The sequence below is a fragment of the Gymnodraco acuticeps genome, unplaced genomic scaffold, assembly GCF_902827175.1.
Source record: "Gymnodraco acuticeps unplaced genomic scaffold, fGymAcu1.1, whole genome shotgun sequence".
NCBI classification, from domain to species: Eukaryota; Metazoa; Chordata; class Actinopteri; order Perciformes; family Bathydraconidae; genus Gymnodraco; species Gymnodraco acuticeps.
The window spans coordinates 482319-504881 of record NW_022992310.1 but is presented as its reverse complement, the minus strand read 5'-3'; the positions used below and the strand labels follow the sequence as shown (position 1 = coordinate 504881).

General features: G+C 41.2%; 1 protein-coding gene across 3 annotated transcripts; it reads right to left on the bottom strand.

Moving 5' to 3' along the window:
* Positions 1 to 1029: 1029 nt before the first annotated feature.
* On the bottom strand, positions 1030 to 17057 carry LOC117541105 (fizzy-related protein homolog). Of its 3 annotated transcripts, none has more exons than XM_034208203.1 (14): positions 16898 to 17057; positions 15567 to 15683; positions 15282 to 15410; positions 14520 to 14583; positions 13665 to 13801; positions 13404 to 13486; positions 12921 to 13104; positions 12739 to 12804; positions 12312 to 12414; positions 11289 to 11473; positions 9353 to 9586; positions 3275 to 3379; positions 3067 to 3159; positions 1030 to 1635 (listed from the first exon to the last, which is right to left on the bottom strand). In XM_034208203.1, the coding sequence occupies exons 2-14, from the start codon at positions 15633 to 15635 to the stop codon at positions 1594 to 1596; spliced, it is 1494 nt and encodes a 497-aa protein (XP_034064094.1). In that variant the 5' UTR covers positions 15636 to 15683; positions 16898 to 17057; the 3' UTR covers positions 1030 to 1593. The 3 variants fall into 3 exon arrangements, with proteins under 3 accessions (XP_034064094.1, XP_034064095.1, XP_034064096.1); XM_034208204.1 differs by having other exon boundaries at positions 13665 to 13795; XM_034208205.1 differs by having other exon boundaries at positions 13665 to 13792.
* Between the last annotated feature and the right edge of the window lie 5506 nt (positions 17058 to 22563).

The window sequence follows — 22563 nt, the reverse complement described above, 5'->3', positions numbered from 1 at the left end:
TTGTTTTATAAGATGTACATTTGTCTGAAGCTTTGTTAAAGTGTTTCACACTGATTGCACCTCTCAGCCACCATACTCTTCTTTAGAGAAGACCAGGAAATGATGGATACACGGATCGTGTTCAAATCAATAGGCACGCAATGACTCTAAAGAATAATGATCACGCACCAAACACACATTCAGACTAAAGGAACCAGCTGTTTGGAAAATGTAAGAAGTAGAAAGTACAGGTATTTGAGTTCAACATGTAAGAAGTAGAAAGTACAGGTATTTGTGTTCAACATGTAAGAAGTAGAAAGTACAGGTATTTGTGTTCAACATGTAAGAAGTAGAAAGTACAGGTATTTGAGTTCAACATGTAAGAAGTAGAAAGTACAGGTATTTGGGTTCAACATGTAAGAAGTAGAAAGTACAGGTATTTGAGTTCAACATGTAAGAAGTAAAAGTAAAAAGTCGTCAGAAAAATAAGTAGTGGATTAAAGTATACTGAACAGAAACATTTACTTAAATACAGTAACAAAGTATTTGTACTCCACTACTTCCCACCTCTGTCGGTAACAGAGAGGAAGAAACTGCAACACACTCATGTAAATATATTAAATAACCCAAACTCAAATATCTATGTTCATTCAACTGATCAACGTTTTACCTTGTTGTGATATCTTGTTTTAACAGTCACTTATATAATGTTATCTTTAATTGTATTACCCTTGTGTGAATCTGTGCATTCCGGTTTTTCACTCTCACTCTGTTGCTGCTTTAATCTCCTGAATTTCCCGCGAGGATAAATAAAGTTCCGTCTTATCTTATCTAAAGTACCTCTTTGAATGTAAAACAAGAATTGCAAAATAATAATATACATTTCATTTATATAGCACTCTTTAAAAACAACGTCATCTCAAGGTGCTTCACAATGCTATAAGGAGAAAATAATACAACAAATAAAAAGTTATCTAAGGAGCCCTATATAACCCTAAAAGAAGTACTCAAAGGTATATGTAATGGCAAAAAGGAGACACACACAGATTGTTCATTTGCATCATGGTTTTATTTCTTCCGTTACAAGAAAGAATCAGTATACAGATTAAAGTACGTCTCGATGCCCAGCATTAGACTTTCTGTCCATTATTTCAGCCAATCACTGCGAGTCCTCTGAAGATCACAGTAAACATGGTGCACGTAATGCAAAGGCCTTGGTAGGTGATCGTGTTTTAGTCATAATATGTAATGGCATTTTCTAAATTGCAGCTTTAAATAAATAAGACCTGAGTTAAATAAAAACTAGTAATACTCTCCATGATTCAACACAAGTAAGGCCTTTTTTTTTTTTTACACAAATGGAAATTCAACTCACTTATACACATTTCTTTTAATAAAAAGAAATGACTACATTCAGAATGAGAGCACAAAAAGGCAATAAAGAGTTTCCCTAGCAACTGTTCGCATGAAAAAAGTGCCCGGTTGTTCTTGTCGCCATGTTTTCTGTGGAACAAGAAGCCTGTAGTGTTCTCTGTTCTCAGCACCGTGAGGAGGAACCGTCCGGACGACAGGATCCACTCCAACTAGAGTCCAAGTTTTTATATTTCCTTAAAGTTATCGTATCCGGGTGAAGAGATTTAAAACTGAAACGGATTCCTGAAAAAAGAAGAGTGGTGTTTGATTAAAGTCATATTTCAGATGTTTTAAAATGGGGTTGTATGAAGACCCCAGTTTACGAAATAAAAACAGAGTTACAGCACGGAGGATAAGCAATGTGCTGCTGTGGATGGGGAAAGCAGCAAAATATATTTAGCCACCTAAAAACATACCGCCTACACTACAAAAACTCTAAATCTTGCCAAGTATATTTGTCTAACATCTAGTCAGAATATGTCTTCACACCTGATATAGAACATCATAACTTCAGAAGTAACACTGCAGTGAGATATCGGGTGAAAACAGATGAAACATATATATTTTTTTTACATATTATTATTAGAAATTACTAACTAAATCAGAAAACAGAACACTTTTGAGCATTTGCGGCTTATATTGTAACAACATTTCCTGTTTCTGGTCAAATATAGTTCAAAATGAGTTCTCCCAGATAATTAGATCTATCTGAATATCCCTTCTTATTTCAAGAAATCTTACCAAGCTAATTTTCACTTTTTCACATTGGTGTACTTATTTCAAGTGAAAACAGCTTGTTTTCAATATTGTTTACCTTGTTTTTGGAGCAGCATTTTTTCCAGTGTAAAAAGAAAATCTATTTGAGTTTAGATGCACTGCTTCACGCTGAACTCTCTTCAAAGCCACCAGACTCCATCAGAAAAAGAAGCAAATTAACCTGAGGGGTAAACTGGTTTACTGCTGCATCGATTGGTTTGCTTACTGTGTGACTTTGGTGCATTCAAATGAATCCTTTAGAAGACCAAAGTCACAAAACAACACAGGCTAACTAACCCATTGAGGCAGAAGATGACTCATTTTGGTGTCTTTAAAGGTCACCTATTATGCAAAATGCACTTTATCATGTCTTTTATACATAAACATGTGTAAAGAGACTTGGGAAGTTTCAGGGAAAAAGACCCCTCTCTTTTTGTCCTGATCCATTTCTATAAAAACCTGTCTGAAAACGAGCTGATCAGATTTTGGCCACTTTATGATGTTTTGGCTTGTGTAACCATTAGCCAATCAGCAACCAAGGTAACCCCCCCCCCCACCTTATCACCTGAATCTCCTCCTAGAGCACCATTGTGTTTTTTTTAAACCAAGCATCTCTCAGAGGGGCGTGGCCAGCAGCAGCTCATTAGCATTTAAAGCTACAGACACAGAATCAGCACTTTTGGAACAGGGCTGAAACAGAGGGGATTATGGGATGCTGCAATGATCTGTTTTGAGACATGTACTGTATATATCTGAGACCTAAAATGTATTGTTGAAAAAGAGAAAAATAGGGGACCTTTAAAGCTTCAGTTCCACATAGAAAAAGAGACTTATGACAGCAAGGTCAAGCGGAGAAATGTTCTAAATAGAAATATATATTCTAAAACCTCCAAACTCTCCCTTTAGCTTCCTCCTCACCTTAGTTGACCTGGTTTTACTGAACACGTTCCAGAAGCGCAGCGTCTCGTCTCCCGCTCCCGTCACGATCGCCTCACCGTCCGGGGACATGGCCTGATATTTACAAAAAGAACAAATCAATATGTTTCAGAAAATACAGCCAGCTTTTCCATTATCATGACCAAACAGCCACGTCATGATTCCCATCAGATATAAGACACACACTGACCAGGTAGAGCACTCTGTAGGAGTGTCCTGTGAGTTTGGCGACCTGAGTGAGCGCCGGATATTTCCACACCAGGATCTGATTCTGAGAGTAGCCGTGAGTGCTCACCTGCAGGAAAAACAGGATAAATGTATGATAAAAGTCACCATGAATACGTTCTTAACACTAAAACACTGATGTCACTGCTGCAAACTGAAAAGACCATGAGTAAACATTCATGAAGATCCTTTTCTCACAGAATATAAACTATTTTTTCCATGTATTCAATAATATGCTTTCTCTGTGTATTTACAGATATGACATCCTGCAGGGTTTGTTCTGCTCTCAATACATCGTGTGCAAAAGATATAAAACAAAAAGCACCAACACATTTTCCAAAGTATTTCAGAGTCAAACATGGCTAAGCCTTTAATCTGCCTCATAAGAGGTTTATAAGAGATTGTAAATGAGGACACAGTACTCCAAACATTTTCTTATTTTTTTTTTACACAAAACAAAGCAATAATTGTCTTTTTAATTTTCACTATTTATTCAAATGTGCGAATGTGTCATGTAGCCTGTGTAATAACATATTCAGAACCAGGTCCTGAACCGTGAATATGAATTGTTTCCATCAAATCAGAGAGACAGGGTTAAAAAAAAAAAGTCAGACTGAAGCTTTCTGTTGTGCGTCAGTCAATCCTAGGGATGGGTATCGTTTGAAATGTATCGATTCCGGTTCTTATCGATTCCCCATTTTGATTCCAAAATTAAAAAGAAAAGAAAGAGGTCAAACGTTTAGATAACAAACATTTATTTATTCTTTTAAGCTTTAACTGACATTTTTACAAATTAAAAATATACATGCAATACAAATGTATTGCACAATAGCTGTGCTTTATTTTAACTGAGCTATGCCTGTGGCAAGCTATTAACAGGCATTACACTGTGCCTTGTCTTTTTCTTTTTTAGTGTAGTGGAGCGTCACTTCAGAGCGTTTACCGCGATCCATCTTTGGTGTTATGAAGTGACTGAGCCCGTGAACTGTCTACGGGAGGGCGGGGGAGCCTCGCTGCGGGGCAACTGTGGACCTCTGTCGCCTGTCAGTGCAACTTACATGATGCCATTTTAAAAAATGAAGGGCGGTGCCGGCCGTCAGCGTACCGAGCCGGCCGTCAACGTCCCGCTGACGACCGGCCGTTCTGTGATTCTCCAGAACACACAGATGGCCAGTCCGCCCTTACCCTGTATTCCACCGGGGCGCCGCGGCGCAGACGGACGCGGTGGAATACAGGGTCTACCGCGTTTAGGAACCGTTAAGCAGAACCGAAATTGTGTATTTTGTATGGGGACCCGGCATTTTCTTATCGGTTCTCACCTGGAACCGAGTTTCGGTTCCCAACCCTAGTCAATCCTCAAATGAAATACAGAGCTCAACCCCAGATCTAATAGAGTGGTGCAGGGATGACGTATTTTTGTAGGCCGACCCGGAAGTAAGCTGCGCATGGGTTCCCTAAACAAAAAAGCAACAGGTTTTCTCTATAGGATTTTGGAATATTGTAAAAAATGCACGTTTTGTTCAGCCGGATAATCTCCACGTCTACCCTACTTATATCATTTTTCAATCATAAATCGAATCGCCAGAAGCAAAATGCTAACGTTATGCTATAAAGCAGGGGCATTCAACTAAAATTCAACGAGGTCCAGTTAGAGAAAATGTCCCCATGCAAAGGTCCGGAACATCAAAAATGTCTAACTTGCTTTATGAATTAGTGTGATATATATTGAAGTAGCCTGCAGCTTTATCAACGTCTGCAATCAACAACTGACTGCCAATCAAATAAAGAAAGTACAATTCATAAACAACAATATTTATTCTCAATTAACATTGAACTATACAGATATACAGTAAATACTGGTAGTAGTGGTGGTCTGAGGTGGGCTGAAGATCGGAAGGTTGTGAGTTCAAAATCCTGCCAGGAACACCACCACTAGTGTGCCCTTGAGTAAGGCACTTAGGCCTCAGTTACTCCAGGGAGAATGTCCCTGTAATCGGTCATTATAAGTCGCTTTGGAAAAAAGCGTCAGCTAAATGAAATGTAATACTGTGGATATGTGTAATCTTGTGTAATGTGTTCCTCTCGCTGCATTTAAAAATAAAATAGAGAAAATAAATAAAATAGCTTTTGAAAATATGTGACCCTAGATAACAACCTGTCCTTCACTGCAAACATCGCTGCTACAACCCGTTGCTGCAGATACACGCTTTACAACATCAGGAAGATACGTCCCCAGCTGACTCAGAAAGCGACTCAGGTTCTGGTCCAGGCTCTCGTCAACTCACGCCTAGACTACTGCAACTCCCTCCTGGCTGGTCTACCTGCATGTGCCATCCGACCTCTGCAGCTCACCCAGAATGCAGCGGCTCGTCTGGTCTTCAACCTTCCTAAATTCTCCCACACCACTCCGCTCCTCCGCTCCCTTCACTGGCTTCCGGTAACTGCTAGAATCCACTTCAAGACACTGGTACTTGCTTACCATGCTGCGAATGGATCTGGCCCTTCCTACATCCAGGACATGGTTAAACCGTACACCCCAGCGCGTGCACTACGCTCTGCATCAGCCAAACGACTCGTTGCGCCCTCGCTGCGAGGGGGACCCAAGTTCCCATCAGCAAAAACACGTGGGTTTGCTATCCTGGCTCCAAGATGGTGGAATGAGCTCCCCATTGACATCAGGACAGCAGATAGCTTGCACATCTTCCGGCGCAAACTGAAAACTCATCTCTTTCGACTCCACTTCGAGCGATAGAACTATTAACAAAGCACTTATATACTAATAAAGGGCTGGCTTATCTAAAGCCAGTTGAGTAGCACTTGAAATGTTTGGCTCTATGAAACCTGATGTACTTATATGATTCTGTTTTCTTCAAGGTTGTATCTTCCTGGTCGAATGCACTTATTGTAAGTCGCTTTGGATAAAAGCGTCAGCTAAATATGGGCTCAGAACAGTCTCATAATACACACATGCACACAGAAGGATTCAAACTTGTATTTCCGGATCCACACTTGTGTTTTTCAATGCACACACAAATGTATTCCGTTTCATATACATGTAAATAAAATCCAAATACAGAAAAAAGTTTTACATATGTATTTTTGATCCTCACTTATTAGTTTCCCATTTAAATCCTCTGAACCTGCAAACACAACCCGCTTTCTGTGTACGGATCGCTGTGCATTCGTGTGTGGGTTTTATGAGACTCCCCTGACGGTCAGCCGATTCGTACTTGTAATTTTTTCTATCTATAGCCAATCAGATGTCTCCTCAATTCTAAGCCAATCACATGAGTGCGCCCCCACGAGGGTAGGTTTCTTGCGCCACTTTCCAAACCATTGATGAATGCTTGTGTACACAAAACGGCAGGCAAACCCGTTTTAAATGTGTGTTTCCTGTGTGGCGAATACAGCTGCTTTATTTATGTCTGTATGAAGTTGTTGTGAGTGTGGAGGGAGCAGCTACAGGTTAGCTTAGCCTAATCGATCAGTGCACTACGAAGCCAGTGCTAGACAGTGTCAACGGGGGGAGCCCCGCCGGTTATCGGCTCTTAATAGTTTGATCGGTGCTCTCTATAAAGGCTGATCAGGAGAGCTGGATCTGATCGATATGGACATAAACGCGAGTGAAGTATAACCGGACGCAAGAGAGAGATCAGATCAGCTGCTGAGTCTGATGGAGACACGCTGCTCTGCATGATCACCTGATGCTCCGCCCTCTGTTTAGCGAGCTGACCGGACCGCGCAAAATGCGTATATGAAGCTCTACGTCATGAACGCAAGAAATCATACCCTCGTGGGGGCGCGCTCATGTGATTGGCTTAGAATGAAGGAGACATCTGATTGGCTATAGATAGAAAAAATTACAAGTACGAATCGGCTGACCGTCAGGGGAGTCTCAAAAAACCCACACACGAATGCACAGCGATCCGTGCACAGAAAGCGGGTTGTGTTTGCAGGTGCAGAGGATTTAAATGGGAAACTAATAAGTGAGGATCAAAAATACACATGTAAAACTTTTTTCTGTATTTGGATTTTATTTACATGTATATGAAACGGAACACATTTGTGTGTGCATTGAAAAACACAAGTGTGAATCCTTCTGTGTGCATGTGTGTATTATGAGACTGTTCTGAGCCCATAGCTAAATGCAATGTAATGTAATGTGCATCTTAAAAGTGCATCTTAAAAGTGCTTAATTTTAGATAAATAAAATAAAGTGTAGCAGCAGCTTGAGTTTCCCTTTTTCTTTGTTAACCGTTTCACATCATGACTAAACAGTTTCAGACGATTATAGAACAATATCAGTCTTTACACATCATAACAATTGAACAGTTTTAAAGTTTCTCTTTCTTTCCCTCTTATATTGCAGTCCCTCACTCGCTTTGTTTTAATTCAGTGTGAGAATTGAGCTGGAGCTTGTTGTCCTGCCAGGAGTTTAAATCTGGGCTGAAATGGTGTCAGGGCCATTCTCACTCACACATGCAGGTGCTCATTGGTTAGCCTCGGTTAGCCTGCCCTGGAACCATATTTAGTTTTAATTCTGATCCTGGTGGACTGATCATATCGGGCTCTGAGACTGCTTATTTGACCTCAGTTCTGACTTGAGAGGGAATGTTTGGTCAAACACTTTGTGGTTTGTCTCATAGTGGCGTGTTGGCACTTTTAATGAGCGCCACGGTCTCTGAATGAGACACACTGGCTCTGTGCTCCCAGTGGGCCGGATGAACATGAATGAGTCCACTCAGGGTTAAAAGCTCTGTTCTCACTGTCCACTTTCCTCTTCTTGGAGAGCGCGATGTGTCATTATGTGTCTCTCCCTGTCTGCCGCTAACACGCCTGTTCACTCTCCTCTCCGTCTTCGCTCCCTGTATCGCTAATTATTCTCTACACTCACTTTCCTCTCCGCTTCTCTCTGCCGCGCTCTCATCTCTTCTTCTGTGTTTCTCTCCCTGTATCGCTCACTCATCTCTTCTTCTGTGTTTCTCTCCCTGTATCGCTCACTCATCTCTTCTTCTGTGTTTCTCTCCCTGTATCGCTCACTCATCTCTTCTTCTGTGTTTCTCTCCCTGTATCGCTCACTCGTCTCTTCTTCTGTGTTTCTCTCCCTGTATCGCTCACTCGTCTCTTCTTCTGTGTTTCTCTCCCTGTATCGCTCACTCGTCTCTTCTTCTGTGTTTCTCTCCCTGTATCGCTCACTCGTCTCTTCTTCTGTGTTTCTCTCCCTGTATCGCTCACTCGTCTCTTTCGCCCCCTGTCGGCAGCGGTTAAAATAGAATTGCCCCGTCAAAATTGAAATCCCCTATCAATGTAATGATTATAGGTCCGGGTCCGTATAGGTCGGCGTCTGGGTCCGGATCGTGGTCTGCCTGTTGCCGACCCCTGCTATAAAGGAACTACAGCCGAGTACAGCAGCACGACTTCAACGTCACGCCAATTTAAGATCCATATTCAAACATACAGATTCTAAATGGAACAAGTTGAAGCGTTTGTTTTAACAGTCTGCAGGAGGCAGGTTCTTGCTTTCAAGCAGAACAGGGCTAACAAACTTAGAGGAGTGTTACGTGTTCGGCGTAATGACGTACAACGTCCTCGACAACTTCTGTAGTCCTATTCAGCCACTTGGTAACAACCATCGTTTTTCAGACAAGTCAACTCTTCAGAAATCACCAGTGGGGTCACTGCTGATGGATTTAATGTCGTAGAACAAAACGTGATCCATCTCTTAAATGTGTTTCAACCACAGACCTTATTTCCAGCTATTTTGCAAAATCCTATGGAGAGATCCCATTGGCTCTGAGACGAGGGAACAGGAAGTGGTAAAATGCTAACTCACTTCCGGGTTTTAGGACTCGTCACTGTCCGTTAGAGGGTCTTGAGCATGTTAAATGTCTGTTTCCTTGTACCCTGTCTTATCTATTTGTCCTTGTTGATGCTGCAAATGGAGCTGCTGTGATGCAGGAAACACTTCAGACCTGATCTGACACTAAAGTATTATCATATCCTATGGTATTACAGTGTAGTGAGTGCATGGGGGGTCCCTCACCAGCTCGTTGGCGTGCTTGGACCAGGCCAGGTTGCAGACCTGAGAGCTGGTGTCCATGCACTGCAGCGGCTGGGAGGTCAGCGTGTTCCAGAAGCGGATGCAGCGGTCGGCGGTGCCCCCCCCGGAGGCCAGCAGCCCGTGCTGGTGGGGCGACCAGGCGATGGCCTTCACTGCAGCCAGGTGGTCCGTGTAGGTCTGCACTGGGCTCAGGGACGAGTGGTTCCACACCAGCAGCTGAGTTAATACAACACAAATAAAGTTTTATTTATACAGCACCTTCATACACGGGCTGCAGTGCTTCACATACAAACAGACAAGTAGGGATCGACGGATTTTAAAAAAGTCTGCCAATGTCGATACCGATGTTTTACTGTATGAACTGTAATAGTAGCATAATCAATCAAAGTGTACAGTATTTATAGAGTCCAATATCACACATTTTACATTTGTCTCAGTGGGCTTTACAGTTTGTAGAGAATATTGAATACGACACCCTCTGTCCTTAGACCCTCACATCGTACAAGGAAAAACTTCCAGAGAAAACCCACAGTTTAAAGGGAACATGGGAGAAACCTCAGGGAGAGCAACAGAGGAGGGATCCCTCTCCCAGGACGGACAGACGTGCAATAGATGCCGTGTGTAAATCGAAGAGATAATACATTTACAACATAGGTAGACCAAATGTTTGGAAATGCATGTGTCTGTAATAAGAAGATGAATCCACGAGGATGTCGACAATCCTGTGGAAGCCATCAGGGAAGTAGTATGGCGAGCATAATGCAGACTAGGGCAGCCTATCCCTTTAAGAGAGAGAGGGTATGGCGCCTGCATGTGTAGAGTGAGCGAAAGAGAAGATTCAAGGCTCAATTGTCATGTGTACATAGCTACAGTGTACATCCAACAGTGCAACATGAATATAGGACATAAAACAAATAAAAACAGATAAAATAGTGCAAGAGAATGTTTTGAGATGTGCAAAAATGTAAATACAAATTAAATAGAATTAGTGCAAGAAGAGTCTATAAGAAGTTGAGACATCGTAGTTTCTGGAAGTTAATAGGAGTAAGCAGCAAGATTACAAAGTCACAGATATAAACAACAGCCTCCCAGGAACATTGGATGTTGGATTTTATCCCCCCCCCATCTCTTTTATTTCTTGGTAGGTTGTTGGTGTAGTAAATAAAAGCCAATACACTAAGATGGAGATTAAGAACAACAACTGGGCTTTAAATAGAATATTATTTTGTCTTGTCTTATTTAAGTCCAGTGTTTATTGATCTCTTTTTGTTTTGCTCTGTCCATGGATGCACACGAAGAGGGGTGTTTTGTATTTTCATTTTTTATTATGAAGCACATTTTTGTTAACTTCAGTGTAGGTTGGTTTTTTCTGAATCAGAAGACTTTATTTGTCCCGGGCAAAATTGGGTTTTGTGACAGATGCTCCATTTTGTAAGAACTTTAGAGCAAGTTAAAGTAAGTAGTAAAACAGAACAAAATGATTGATGTAAACACAAGAAGTTATAGTAAAAAAATCCAAGAAGTTAGAGCAAAAATGTAAACACAAAAACGTATAGTTTTCAAACTTCCAGAAAACCTGAGGTCTTCGCCAACGCCGAGCTCTTTTAAGTCGAGGCTAAAAACACTGCTTACCCAGAAGCCTTTTAACTTGTTTTAGCACCTACCGTATTTACAATGTTGTTTTTAAACTATTCTGCATTTCTTGTATGCTTTCCATGTTATTCCATTATATTTATTTATCGTGTTCCTTTCTGTTGTCTTATTATTAAGTGTTACTGATGATGTAAAGCACTTTGAAATGCCTCTGTGTCTGAAAATGTGCTACATAAATAAACGTACCTTACCTTATAGTCAAAATGTCCTACAATATAAAACATACATTACAGTTTTCATTAGTAAATAGTTGAGTGGACGGTACCTTGTTGTCGTTGCCCCCCGATGCGAGCAGCTGATGGTCGGTGCTCCACTTTAAGCCGCACACTTCCTGTCTGTGACCCTGCAGACGCCGCTCTGACTGCAGGGGGGGGGTCCGCATGTCTCTCTGCAGGATCATACGGTCACGGCTCCCCGAAGACAACTGGTCTGCGTTCCAGGCTAACGCTCCTGCACACAGAAGGAAAGCTGCATTAATGAAGGCCCTGCATGACCTATGACCCCAGAAACATCTTCACACCTCCTCCTTCCTTATTCTACTTCTTGACCCCTGCCACCTTAAATCTGAGGTTGCAGGTAAGTTGTCAGTTTTGTTCAGGAAGGTTCCTGAACGACCCCGAAGTGTCAGCCATGATTAGAGCTGGTCTGATTCTCTAGGTGATAGGAAAGGAGCTTCAATGCTTCCTTTATTATCTCCTTTAGGACACACTTGACAATCCTTTTGCGAAGGGAAAGGAGATAATGCTGTCCCACAATTCTTTGCGGCTGCAACATTTAAAGTGAGGCAACAGTCGGTGGTTCACAGAAACAACTGATCGTGACAGAGGATTGTGAATCATGAGTTACGCTTAGGGTTGGGAAAGAAAATGCCTTTGTACCCATACAACATTTTGGTTCTGCTTAACGGTTCCTAAACGCGGTAGACCCTGTATTCCACCGGGCCCGTCTGCACCGCGGTGACCCGGTAACTGTGGCAAGTTAATAGCTTGCCACAGGGTTAGCTCAGTTCAAATAAAGCACAGCATTTGTATTGCATGTATATTTTTCATTTGTAAAAATGTCAGTTAAAGCTTAAAAGAATAAAGATATTTTTGTTATCTAAACGTTTGACCTCTTTCTTTTACAATTTTGGAATTGAAAGGGGGAATCGATAAGAACCGGAATCGATACATTTCAAACGATCATCCCTAGTTACGCCGCTTATTGATCATTTCACAACTTGTGTTTTAAACTTTGTGCTAATTTGAGATGAATAAAATATATCTAATCTTATAAGACTCTCACTCACCGACTCTCGCCGTGTGTCCTTCCAGGGCGAAGAGTTTCTTCCCAGCGCCGGCGTCCCAGATCTGAACGAAGCCTTTGTGAGTCCCCACCGCCACCAGGTTCCCCTGAAACAGGAAAATACATGAAGTCATGTGACCGTGCTGAAGTTCCTTTATAGCCCAACATTAGCCGCCTTTAGCTTAGCGGTTCCTTTACAGCCTACCGTTAGCTTTTTACTTCAGAAATCATAAAGTGGTGTTAAAACGTGCAGATTATCCGGCTGAACTAAACGTGTAAGAATCATAAACGTTTATTTGACACAGAGATAATTTTTCTGCAATAATCCAAATCACATGGAGAAATCCCATTGAACTAGGGAGATGCTGCCTTCAGGCTCCAACACAGAAATACGACATCACTGCACCACTATATACAATTCATTTACTCACCCTTTCGGACCAGCCAACGGACGTGACTGAGTCTCCTTCCACCGACAGATCACACAACCGTGTTACCTGAAGAAAAGACATATCAACCAGTGATTAACATATTCATGCTGTCAATGAACACAACCATACACACACAGCAAGCAGTTAGACTCCCTGCTATGTATCAGCAGTGTGAGCAGTACCTGGCTGGTGCAGGCGCTCCACAGGTACACGCAGGTCCCCAGCCCCACGCTGAGCACGTTCAGAGACGACCAGTCCACCAGGTTCAGGTAGAAGTCGTCCTGCAGCTCCGGAGCGTCCAGGACTTTAAACGGGATCTTTGAGATCTTTCGAGTTGGCTTCCTCGGCGAACGCAGCAGCTTCTGACTGCAGCGGGAGAACAGAGCGACATATGTGAGGCCAAAATGTAAATGTACAGGTTATTTTGAAGATGCACAGATTGCTATTTTCTAGGCCAATTTTTGTAGAACTGTAATCGATGCAGCATACACACAAAATGCAGTTCTCTCAGTTCATGGAGAATACGATACGGTAATATCTTATTATCAGAAGCAGCATGAAGTGGTTCTTGCACCGCAGCAGCTGCAACATCATTGGTGCATTGTTAGATTCTTTGTGTGCAGATCAACTATAAAATATCAAAAAAACTCAAATGTGTGCTTTACCTTTTGTTGCTGACAGGCGATAGGGAGTAGGGGGAGATGTTTGTGCTGTCGTCCGGTGAAGACCTCTTGGTGTTTAGTGAATACTGCACACACACAAATAGAAACCATTATTTCTCCACAACATGAAACACAAACGGCACACAAACTGAATAGTAACATTCTTCTATTTGATCATGTTTTTTTAAAGGACTCCAGAAAGCATTTTGTACGGTATGTTTAGTCTGATCACTGCTTTATCACATATAAGGAGAATGTTCCTACATTAAAGAGACTTCTCTTCTCTGGGGTTGACGGCTGCAGTCGCCTGTCTTCGGTCTGAGGGTCCTGGATCTTCTCTATTCCCGCTCCCAGCAGCTCGTTCTTCAGCAGAGCAGAGTAGGCCAGCCCGTCTGCTGCACCATCACACACACACACACACACACACACACACACACACACACACACACACACACACACACACACACACACACACACACACACACACACACACACACACACACACACACACACACACACACACACACACACACACACACACACACACACACACACACACACACACACACACACACACACACACACACACACACACACACACACACACACACACACACACACACACACACACACACACACACACACACATATATATGAAACACAAGAACACAAACACTGTGTGCACAAAAGGTAGAAATAGACTTTTGTTAGAAATATATAACTCGTCACTGGCTTGAGTTTCAATAATCAGTATACATGTATTTATCATCCTTGCAAGAATGGAAGTAGTCATCACATACAGCGCTGCATGGGACACATAGTTCCCTGAATAGTGTCCTTCACATGCCTTAAATACAAGAGAGGGTGTTATTCAGTCACAAGATACATGTATACCGGTTCAAAGCAGTATTCAATGTTTAGCTCCACGTCAGAAATGAGCATGCTTGTCATATGTCTATCTCCATAGAGGCTGAATCATCATGTTAATCACAGAGCTATCATAAGCCTCAAACAGTCCTGATGCTCTTCTAGGTAATCACACATCCTGTCATGTTCACAGCTACAGTTGGGATAACTTTGTTGAGTACATACAGTATTTTCCCAACAACTTTCATTTACCTTTGATGTTGTCTGAGGACGCATCCTTTGTTTTTCTGTTCTGAGTCGGTGACTTCTCATTTTCCTAAGAGTCACAAAGATACCGTCGTTAATTTGAGTAAAAACTAAAAAGTTCTCCATCATGCAGTTATCTTGACTTTATACACACACACACACACACACACACACACACACACACACACACACACACACACACACACACACACACACACACACACACACACACACACACACACACACACACACACACACACACACACACACACACACACACACACACACACACACACACAACACACACACACACACACACACACACACACCACACACACACACACACACACCACACACACACACACACACACACACACACACACACACACACACACCCACACACACCACACAACACACACACACACACACACACCACACACACACACACACACACACACACACAGCACACATCACACACACACACACACAACCACACACACACACACACAGCTCCGCTTCCTTTTCCAAAGAACAGATTTTTTTTTTTAAAGTGACGTGGAGATTATTTATTGACCCTGCTTTAAATGATATTTGGATTTATCATTGCTAGGTTTTTGTTGAAGTACATCCAAAAGCTGCTGCGTTTTCGCGTTTGGCAAATGTTTTTCACCCTGGAAAACACGTCGTCTACCTGTACCACTTCGTTCGTACCAAAGAGCCGTTCAAAAGGATCGGATCGTTTGAGAACGTAACATCACTACTTCTTACATTGATTCTGTGGAAGTTGATGTTCCAGTTGGCCCCCGCTCTGGTGGGAATGAATCTGTCTCCCAGTTTGCTGGGTGAAGACAACGGGGAGCCGCTGGGAGTCCGACTGGGCAGACTCTGGGCCAGTTTCTGCAAAAACAACAAATAAATGCATTCATCTTTGAATGAATTAAGTACGTTCGGTCACTTTTCTGATCTGTTAATTTATAATATAATCTTAAAACACCAAGAGTTCAATTAACAATGACATCATTAAGGAAGACAGAAGAAAAATGAAGGACTCACAACGGGGCTCAGGTTGTCGTTTTGAATGTTGATTTGTCGGAGGAGGCGATGTTCATAATCTGGATCCATCTTCACCAAAATCTAAAAGCCCAGGCACCAGGCTGGGTGGCTTGACACCTGGAAAACACACACATGAACAGTTTAGGAGAGACACTTCTGGTTAGAAATGTAAGTTTAAGCTATTTTTTCTTTTTAAAAGGGCATCCAAAATAAACACTTGAGTTTTGAGTTTCTAACTGTGTCTATTTGTCTGTGTAGATTAGTCCTACATTCACCAAAAGTTAAAATTAGATAATGCCACAACATACACATAAAACACGTACTAAATGAATTGTCTGAATGCAAGTAATTAACTGGGAAAATATGTATTAATATTAGTTATTGTTGTTTACCTTTAGTGGTTTGCATAATGCAGTTTACAGATTACATGTTAGACGCTTTTATCCAAAGCGACTTACATACTCAATACTGAGGGCAATCCCCACAGGAGCAACAACGACATGCTGACTGCAGTGGGGTTTGAACCTGTGACCCCCTAATCCGAACACCAACGCACTACTCCACTAGCCTCCCTCACATATCTGATAACAAATAGAAATCTCTACTTCAGTAGCACTAAAACCTTCCAGTTTAATTCCTCTATATATATATATCCTGAAGCTTTTTACAGAGGGGTTTGATCATTTATTAATAAAAGCCCAATACATATCACAATGTAATACAAATAAGACCAGTTGGATTTTCTTGATAGCTGTGCCAGTATTTTCTGATTCACAGGGTGATACAAAGAGATGTCTTCAGTAAGACCATTTGACTCTCAACAAAAAGTCCCAAAATCAAACTAGAATTTCGAAATTAAAACCTTGTTTATAGTGAGGGGTTTTTAACAGGAGGGTAATTCATGCAAAGCTAGAATGTTTTGAAGCCTGAAAACACTGATATAAACCTGTAAAACCAGAGCAAAAAATAGCAAGTCTATCTACATATTTACAGTAGAAAGGACAGGAGCCACAATAATACCTAATATAACATGTTATAGATAATTCACCACAATATTACAGTAGCAGAAAACATATATGGAATAAACCATAAAGTAAGAACAGATTAACACAACAATCCGGCACCATTACGGCACGATTTACAGCTATCTTTAACCCAGGTTAAAGCAACACATTATATATTTCTGAGCCTTGTCTCTGAGCTAAATGTCATCAAACTGTCTCTTTATTATAATGTTTGTAATAATAAGAGAAAGCTAGGCTAACATAACTAGCATTAGCTTATGTAGCTAGGGGCTAATCTAGACATATTTGTAATAAAAACATACGTACAGCAGCGAGCCCGTGCCCAGAAACCAACACCGCCAAACAAGAGCAACAATCCTTTAGATTTCCGAAGATAAAGAGGAACAAATGTGAAGTTATTCACTCTCAGATGTGACATGTAATTCACTTTAGCTCAGGTGGAAATCACACAATGCATTGTGGGAGTTGTGACGTGACGTAAACGCTTCAAATCAAAACAAGGAAATTCGGCGCAGGAGTTTTTCCGTTTTTCCCATGGTTTCCCCCCCCCCCCAACTTTATTAAACAACTATTCCAATACCTCAGAAAAGGGCACAACAACATAATTACATTAATTCAAAACTGAGGTCATTATTAACAGAAAACAGAAAATATACAAGTTGTTTTAATTGCACATTTTCTCGAAGGCAGAAAACCGTCTTGAAAAGCTTTGTTTTATTTTCATTTTTCAGAACTAACCAGTGGTGGGAGAAGTAAGCCTACTCAGATCTTGTACTTGAGTAAAAGTAGAAGTACTCAGATCTTGTAGGCCTACTTGAGTAAAGGTAGAAGTACCAGAGTGTAGGAATAATGTTACTCAAGTAAAAGTACAAAAGTATTCTCATCAAAATACTTAAAGTAGCGACAGTAAAAGTAGTCAAATGTGCAGATTGGTCCATTTCAGAATAATATATATATATGTTTTATAATGATTGATCATTAAAGTGTTCTCAAAGCTGGTAAAGGTGCAGCTAGTTTGAATGACTTTGTATACTGCAGGGTAGCTTGTGGATTTACACCAGGTGGAACTAAAGTCTGATTTAACACTTGATTATATTTCACATCATTTATCCACATCTGTAAAGTGAGTAAAGGTATTAAATACATGTAGCAGAGTCAAAGTACACAGTAGCATAAAATGAAAATACTCAAGTAAAGTACAAGTACCTCAAAATTGTACTTTAGCACAGTACTAGGTTACTTTACACCACTGGAGCTTACTACACTAAAGTATTGGAAGTATTTCACAACAAAGAGTACAGTACAATCCTAAACATGTTTTAAGCAGTCTTACATTAAAGGATTTGATATCTTCATGTAACATCTTGTAAGTCTCTGACGTAAATCAAACTGTGTACAAGTGAATAAACTGTTACAATATCTATAGCGTCTGTGTTATTGTGTGTGAGTTGGTTGTAATGAACAATTATGAAACATAGAGGGCGTACTGGTTCTATTTTAGAACTGCAGACCCGATACAGGAGAGCACCGCTGGGGCTCCTGACCTCTGGTTGGGAAGGTTATTTTAAGGATGTATTCTGTTATCATTACTTGTGACCTTAGAAAGAAGAAACCAAGACATTTAGGATCAGAAATGATTTTATTGATGGGAAACCTGCCTTTCATGAAGCATATGCAGGCAGTAGCCTATAGTGAAACAAATGAATGTGGGGCACACACAAGAGCCATGGAGCAAAAGTAATGACACAATTTGCAATGAAAAACACAACAACAAAATGTCTGAGCAAAAATTTCAGATTGCATTTAATCTGTGAACAAGAGCATGAGTAACATTACATATTTTTGTCTTAAATTCAGTACTTTGGCATATAGTTTTTTCAGATGGTCTCAAAGAGATTGCAATGTATGCTGAAAGGAATGAAGTATAAATGCTTAAAGAAGGAAAGGAGAGTCAGGAAAATGTGAGGAAGTCATAGGAAAAGGGAAACACTAGGAAAGAGATTAAGCAAGAGAAAAGTGTGGGAGTGAGGGAGGAAGAGGGGGAGACGGAGGGAGTAAGAGTGGAGAGGAGGAGGAGGAGGAGGAGGAGGGATGGCTGCTCATCAGAGGTAATGATGTAGAAAATCCCCCAATTAGAGCGTTTTCCTGTGTTGCAGGATGAGTTCAGAGCGAGGTCCTCTGACAGGCCGGGGATTAGCAGGCGGGCCGAGCCGAGCCTGAGCAGAAAGTACCGGGCTGGCTCCGCTCAGCTGGGGCCCACAGCCAGGGGTAGGCATGCGTTTAGCCAGGGCTCAAAGAAAAGCATGGGAAAAAAGGGCAGCATCAGATCAACGTGCAGGAAAACTGGAGGAGAGAGTTCTTCTTTACTCTGCAAACATCTCAATTGTTTTCTATTAAAAGGCAAGATTCAAGGCTTTTATTGTCATGTGTACATAGCTACACGGTAGATATGAAAATCTTAAAGGTCCCATGTCATGCTTTTCTGGTTATTACCCGTCCCCTTGTGTGTTATGAAGGTTTTTCTGCATGTAAACGGTCTGCAGAGTCACAAACACTCAAAGTACACCCTGTAGCGAGTAAAACTCTCACACAGAAAAGACCTGTCTGTGCTGCCCCAGAACGCCTCGTTGGACATTTCTATTATTCATTTTTTTCTTCCGGGAACCAAGTGACGTAACGACGACCCCATGGACCAATCCACAGAGCCGTTACATTACGTCCGCGGAGCCGTTACTTCCTCACACACACACACACACACACACACACACACACACACACACACACACACACACACACACACACACACACACACACACACACACACACACACACACACACACACACACACACACACACACGCACACACACACACACATACACACACACACACACACACACACACACACACTCAATCTTTTCTCAGCTGCAGCTCTGCGGATTTCTCCTCCCTGAGACGGCGGGACGCGGCGAGGCCGTGAGTCTGTGTGTGAGCACACACACAAACTCCCAGCCAGGCTGCGGGTGTGTGTGTGCTTCGGGCTGGGTTTCGCTGGGCTCACAGGGGAGGGGGGGGGGGGGGCAGGAGCTCCAACAAGCCGTTTAGGACAGAGAGTGAATACATACTTTACAGAGATGCTGTATGAGAAACCAATGTGAGTTTGGAAAATTGCACAATATAAATCTATTTGAGTAGACCTCAACAATGGAATTATGATCAGTAGAAATGACTATGACATGGGACCTTTAAGTCACAGGCTCCTCTAACAGTGCAACACAATAAAACAGATAAAAATAGTTAAAATAGTAATAATAATAGAGCCAAAGACACGGCAGCCATCATCACCGGCGCCTTCTTAAAGCTGCTGTTTGTGCCTCTATGTATATTCTCCATGGCAGGTGACACACAATAAACATTCAGCCGTATCGTTATAGAAAATAAGTTCTCCAGGAGAGTTGTGTTTTAATCTGCAACAATCTAAAATGGTTGCATAATGTGAGCCAAATTGTATTTTTTGCATAATTGTTTACAACCCTGAATTTCTCAAAAGATTAAACATTTTGTTCAAAGCTTTCTTATATTTTGACAGTTGGAGGAAAGGAAAACCTCAAATGTTCTCTGAAGTGAGCCATAGAGGATTGTTGCTGTACTTTTGGTCAGATATCACTTTTTCTTTTAACATGTGGCCCTAATCCTCTTCTGTATGAGCCATATATGATTTTTGCTGACTCTTTGTAAGACTCAGACTTCTGGAAAATGTTACTTTGTTCTAAAACCATCTTTTTTTTTTGACAGTGGGAGAAAAGACAGTCCTCAAATGTATTCTAATGTGAGCCAATAAGGAATACAGCTGCTGTTTTTACCTGATAAAACCATGAATTCATCAACAAATGTACTTTTTTCTTATGCTCTTACATTAAATATCTCAACGCTGTAACCTATTCAAATCTTGTAATGTGTTATTTTTGTCCATATCTAACACAGTGTCTCAGCTCCTTGTTTCTTCCGGTTGTTTCCACATTACATCCCAAACATAACCTAATCCAACGTGGACATCTGGGTGTTGCTAAAAATCAATCTGTGCACATGCTGCTCGATGTCAAACAACAACACATCACTTGATCCTGAGTGTAGCGGTGGAAAGACACAGGAACACAGACTTTAATCCTCGCACAATACATCTGAACATCAATCTGTCTCTGCACACAACGACCAAGCAAAACCTGTCATAAGTAGTGCTGCAGATAGCTGTAACAACCTTTTTAAAGTGGACGCAAGCACCAACATTTCCATATTCATACATTTGAGGCCATTATTTAAAGATGCAGCATCTCAAAGAAATTACAATGTGAGCTAACTACGATTTAGTTATTGTATGTGGAAGTTAGTTTGTTCTCTGCTACCCTGATAGGCTTGAGATTTGCTTGCGGTTTGACTTACTTTTAGGAATACTTCACCCCAAAAAAAGTCACTGGACGTGTGCTGTTGCTCGTGGTAGCTATTTTGTTAAATTGAGTGGTCATAATAAATATCTTTCCTTATATCGTGTCCTTACCACGTTTTTTGTTATGGCCAAGAGCCAGGCCATGACAGTTGCCATGAATGTTTGATGAGGATATGTTGAACAAAAAATCCTAAAAATCGAAAAAATGCATTATTAATTAAAATGAGTTGGAGCTGCTTTTAGAGAGATTATGCTTTTGGGGATTTCCCTTTCCTGTAGTGTGTTATATATATGTTGTTGTGCGTGTAAATGGAATGTTTCATCATGTTTTCTCAGCTCAACAAGTTGTATTGTAATGGTTTTGGGTAGTGACGACAAATTACGTTATAATGTTTAAAAAGCACATGTGTATTTTTTTCAAATTTAACAGTAAGCATAGCGTTTATGTACATCTTTTTCCATAGTCTTCATAACAATATGAATCTTATGATTCAAAGGTTGAACCAGATTCAATACGGTATATTAGAGTTCAAAGTGGATGGCTGTGCAGATTTAAAAGACGTAGTGTTATACAGAAATGTGAGATATATGCAGAAAGATGAGCAGGTATAAAAAGAACAATATTTGCTCACATGATTAATTAATTGTGACTAAATGACAAACAGGAAGACGTGTGATTACGAGGGAAGCCCTAACTCCTCTCACAGTGTCTATTAACAACCACAGAGTCCCAAATCACTAATTGATTAATTGTGCAGTCTATTATTTGGCCCCTGCAGCCCGCTGGATCTGAAGGGGCCCCGGCTGGAGTTAACAGTCTTATTGGAGAGACGCGTTCCTCTCCACGGACAATAAGGTTAAATAGCGGAATTAATTGGGTTTGATTAAGAAAGCTTTTCAATGGGACACAGCTTTTTTCGCATGACATAATTGGAGGTCAGTTAAAGGGAGTGGTGGTGGTGGTGATGGGAAGGGGGGGGGGGGGATTTGCCTGTTGGCGCCACTGTTGTGAGGGTGTGTCTGTCTGTGGAGATGGGGGTGTGCTTCCTTCACACTTAGTAGAACTATGTTGTGTGTCCGATGTGGTACATTTCTATAGGCTCACTCAGCAGAAAACACACAGTGAAGTTCACAGGAGGCTCTGTGTGTGAGTGTGAGTGTGTGTGTGGTGTGTGTGTGTGTGTGTGTGTGTGTGTGTGTGTGTGTGTGTGTGTGGGATTATTATCACTACACTTAAAGAGGCCGAGCTGCTGTTAGCTGCATGCTCATTAGCACTGCAGAGGACATGCTATTGTATGGAATATAGATCTAGAGCCCATAGGATGAAATAGGATAAGAATAAAGTAAACCTCCAAGTTACTGAGTCAATATAAAATGTATAAAACTACGATGTCTCAACTTCTTATAGACTCTTCTTGCACTAATTCTATTTAATTTGTATTTACATTTTTGCACATCTCAAAACATTCTCTTGCACTATTTTATCTGTTTTTATTTGTTTTATGTCCTATATTCATGTTGCACTGTTGG

Bases quoted from the DNA above. Each gene is read 5' to 3' on its own strand.
- LOC117541105 (XM_034208203.1), bottom strand. From the start codon at position 15,635: ATGGATCCAGATTATGAACATCGCCTCCTCCGACAAATCAACATTCAA. The intron at 14,584-15,281 runs GTAAGAAGTAGT...TGTGACTCTTAG, and splicing joins TCAACTTCCACAGAATCAAT to GAAAATGAGAAGTCACCGAC. The intron at 3,380-9,352 runs GTGAGGGACCCC...TTTTTCCTGCAG, and splicing joins CCAAGCACGCCAACGAGCTG to GTGAGCACTCACGGCTACTC.